Below are 4,605 nucleotides of genomic sequence, written 5' to 3'. Positions count from 1 at the left end.
TCCTTATAATCAGCATGCTAATTTATTCCAAAACAAATGTCAAACTTACCATCAGACCTCGTATGGCCTATACCTACCACTATATCATAGTGGGTGTTTCAAAAGTCTTGGTACAATGTGGGAAGTGGGAACCTTATCCTCAAGCGTAAGTGCTTTCTATTCCTGCTAGCAACTATTTGACCCCTCAAAAAATGGATTTTCTTTGATAAAATTGAGACCTCAAGTGACAATCCCAAAAAGGTCCTACACTTTATTTACACGTACCTACACTGTAATGGCTCCTCCGATAGCTTAGTAGACGTCATAACAAAATCACACCTTCATATGTCTCAACATTTCAGTGGTAATATTAACCCCCCTTTTGTTATTACCACTACCGTACCCACAGAAATATCTGTGTCAAGTTTTTGGTGAATTTGGAGAAGAGAAACGCTCTGTTTTCGAAACATTGCAAAGTACATATACATTATATACAATAATACCTATGGGTACTGGATGATTTTCTACGGGATGCCTATACATAGTTATATAGATGCCTACTTGTTTGAAGTAACCTGTAGGTACTCAGCGTATCTACATACCTACCTACTTCAAATAAGACTTCATCAAACACAGCAGAATCTCGAGTTAAAAAACCTCAAACACCTGTAAGAGAACCAAAACCTCCAGTTGAAAAATCTTTAGAAGAAAAGGAAATTTAGGTGTCTTATCCAAAGGGGGTTATAAAAGGAAGAGGAGAAGAAAGATGACAATTTGAAAAGTTTTCGAGCGAAAAGGCTCCTACCTATTTGGGTAGGAATTAATGAAGGGTAGGGACGGAATATACCTAGGAATACCTAATAGGAATATATCTAGGACAGGGGTTTCCAACTAGCGGCCCGCGGGCCACATGTGGCTCGCCAGACCATTTTTGTGGCTAGCGGAGCTTTTTGGGATTTGTACAAAAAACTTGCCTAAATGTAGAAGAGAAAAAAAATGTTTGGTATTTGGGCAAAAATCTTCGAATTTTAAAGTCTAAATCTTCGATTTTACAAGTCATGAAAGTAGAACAGTTTGCATGCGAAAAAAGGTTTGACTCCGCTGGGCATTGAACCCGGCTCTGCCGCGTACAAAACCAGTGTAGTTATCATTGAGTCATGGAAACTGGTCCTCTTTAGTGTTCAGCTACAACTAGTTGAAAAACAACGCCTGCGGCGCTCTAAATTCGATCGGACTGCATTTCTGGAAAGGCGGGAGGGGAACATGCTCCCCTATAAACATATGAGGCCCGCGAAGTACCTCTCAATATAGGTAGCATGTGGCCCGCATACACATGGAAGTTGAAAACCCCTGATCTAGGAGGTATCCAGTGTAGAAACAGAGTAGGTAATAGGTAGAAATAGATGAAAAGTAAACAGTGGTCCTGATGCTGATGAGAATGTGGCCGTCGAAAGTTTCTTTTACAAACAGTAGCCCCGTGTACATTTTCAATTAGGTGCCATAGCCGTCCATCCAAATTCTTTGATATCATGTCTCTCAATTTCCCAAATATTTCATACAACCATAATGGCTATAAATAGAACAGAGCTAACATTGACAAGGCAATTACATGATGAATATTGTTGTTCACACAAATATTGTGAGAGTGCTACCTAACGCTACCATGTTTGCGATCAGCATTATCAACATTTCGATCAGCATTATCAACATTTCGATCAGCATTTTGAATATTGTTGTTCACACAAATATTGTGAGAGTGCTACCTAACGCTACCATGTTTGCGATCAGCATTATCAACATTTCGATCAGCATAAACTATCCTCACATTACTATCTCACGTTTTTAAGGACAAATTCGGTGTGATTTTTTTATGTACTACATAATATCTGTTTAACGTTTCCTTTTCGTAACCTTTCGGTCTTCGTGTGTTCTTCCGTCTTTTTTCTGTGAACTTTTAGTGTCTCCCGCGGCTGTTTTCACGCGGAATCGAATGGTGAAACTTTTAGAACTGTCCGACTTAATGTAATAGAAAGTCGTGTGATGTTCACACCAGATTTTTTCTGTGAACTTTTAGTGTCTCCCGCGGCTGTTCTACTACCTAACCTCTTCTGGGCTTTCAACTTTCAACATAGCAACGAGTGTCCACGATAAAGTAAGTCTCAGAATTACTTCTTCCAACTTCCAATACAGAAAATCTAATAATAATAATTATAAAAGAAACAGATTATAATGACCATCTCTGCAGAAAATAAACTAAAGCTTTGTTCTGTGAAGATTCTCTGTTGACTCATCTTATTTGATCAGCACCGTGCAATGCTATGAGAAAATTGCAAAGCAACAACAAGTTCACTGATATTCGCATCAGGGTAGATATGGTTGTGTAGAATAACAAAGTAACACAAACATTTTAGATAAGTTGAAACAGATACAGGTGGAAAAAAGTAAAAGAAAAAAATTGATAAACCCAAAATAATTAGGTTGAATAAAACATGATAGGTCATAGATAACTTACAGAGTTTGGTAGATCAATATTCATAAGATTTGTTTCACAAAGGTAGGTAAATCAAAGTTCATAAGATTTGGTTCACAAAGGTAGGTAAATCAAAGTTCATAGGATTGGTTTCACAAGGGTAGATAAAAATGCACAAAGAGATATGAGAACACAACATTGGGTCAAATTACCTAGCTTGAAAAGCAGCTAAGTTAAAGAAAAGGAAAAGAGAAAAAAAAATTGATAAAATAAAAAAAACAGGCCGAGAAAGGTCCCAGAAAATGGAAAAAGCCTAAAGTTTACTTAATTCTTAACTAGGATTAATCAAAGGGTTACCAGTGTTAAAAATTAAACAAGAAGGTAGGTGGTATCTAAAGTTGGGTTTTTAAATTTAAACACTTTTCACAAAAAAATAAAAGGATTAAACTACAAGATTTAAATAAAAATAAAAAAGAATAAGACAAAAAATTCAAGATTTGGAAAAAAAAAAACTATTTAGTAGGTAGGTACTTGATTGATAAGAGAACCTACGGTAATAAAGGTTATGAGAAAACTTGATCCTAACCCCAATTCTTTAAATCCTAAGAAAAAAAAACAAAATGTCTTGTTATAGGTATTTCAAAATAATCAATTACTTACAAAGCTCAAAGTTAAATTATTTACTCAGTAAAAAATAGGTATAGTACTTGGGTGCAAAATGCAAAAACACAAGATCAAATGGGTAGGTTTAGGTAATCAATTACTAAACAAAAAACAATAAATTTAAAGAACAAAGCTCAAACTAACAAAAACTAACAAATTGGTTTAAATTTACTTTAAATTCAAGTTTAATAAGTTTAAGTTCTGAGAGATCAAATAAATCAACAGGTGAAAATTTGTTATCAAAATTTGAAGTTTGAAAGTTTTCAAAATTTGTTTTCAAAAATTATTATCTCCCTCGTACCACAAGATATGTTGATACTTTCGATCAGATTTGTTCACCCAGATAGACCTATACATGGCCTGAACATCGCAGGTCAATGCCACTGCATTTAGTCGAAATGAGATGAGAAGATCACCAATATCATTTTGGAGTTTGGGGCCGACAAGAAGAGATTCGGCTAAACTCACCTGATGGGAACCCTTCACGTTAGGGTCAAACACAACACGAAGTTTTGTGGTACTAGATTCTTTACGCACTGCAAAATGTACGAGTAAGTAATCCGATGGGTTCTTGGCAGGAACCATATGCCCGTTTTGAATGTAATCATTCAAGTTCTCAAAATAGAGTTCTTTAGACTGAGGATCACGGTCCAATCTCTTCTTCAAAGTTGAAAGACGGTTCACGGCAAAAGTTTGATTGGTACCCAAGATGGGTGGTTTGTTATCACGAAAAGGTAAACTAACAACATATGCACCAGATTCATCACGAAAATGAGTTTTCATAAAATGCTCTTCACATGCACGATCGTCAGGATTCTCCTGCTGGGTAGAGGAGTCACACACATTCTCCATTTCCCAGAACCGTTGAAGCTGATTGGCAATAGGGTCTTCAATTGAGGATACGAAGAGAGATGAATATGTGGGTTGATGAACAGAAGCCGCTTCACTTGACTCCCTAACAGCACCCATTAGATAGGACGACCGTACACGGTGCGGTGCGATTAAGGAAATTTAGGAAGGAAGGATATTTTTAACATATAATGTGATCAGGTTCGAACAAATGATAATAATAATAATAATAATATGAGCAGCAGCAGAATGAGCACTATTATTACATTTATTTTCCAACCGAGGTTTGCTATTTGGAGCTTACCGCGAGATAAGTGGGTACGAAATGTGGTGTTCAATTAGATCAAATACTCGTACATACAATCAAATTCTTCGTTCCCAAATCTATCATAATTTCCGGGCCTGCTCTTCTCTGTTACCTACATCCCACAGAACGTAAAAAAATGGTAACAATTTCCCTCGGAACGACCCCAAAACGATTGTTCAGGTGGCAGTAAAGTTTAGTGGACATCCGGTACGAAATGTGGTGTTCAATTAGATCAAATACTCGTACATACAATCATATTCTTCGTTCCCAAATCTATCATAATTTCCGGGCCTGCTCTCCTCTGTTACCTATACATCCCACAGAACATAAAAAAATT

At 36.5% G+C, this 4,605-nt stretch overlaps 1 protein-coding gene across 1 annotated transcript; it reads right to left on the bottom strand.

Moving 5' to 3' along the window:
- Nucleotides 1-3,388: 3,388 nt before the first annotated feature.
- On the bottom strand, nucleotides 3,389-4,081 carry LOC103509610. The gene has a single exon (XM_008474233.1). The coding sequence runs from the start codon at nucleotides 4,079-4,081 to the stop codon at nucleotides 3,389-3,391; it is 693 nt and encodes a 230-aa protein (XP_008472455.1).
- Between the last annotated feature and the right edge of the window lie 524 nt (nucleotides 4,082-4,605).

Source organism: Diaphorina citri, unplaced genomic scaffold (assembly GCF_000475195.1).
Source record: "Diaphorina citri unplaced genomic scaffold, Diaci psyllid genome assembly version 1.1 scaffold513, whole genome shotgun sequence".
Lineage (NCBI taxonomy): Eukaryota > Metazoa > Arthropoda > Insecta > Hemiptera > Psyllidae > Diaphorina > Diaphorina citri.
This window is presented reverse-complemented; position numbering and strand designations above follow the sequence as displayed.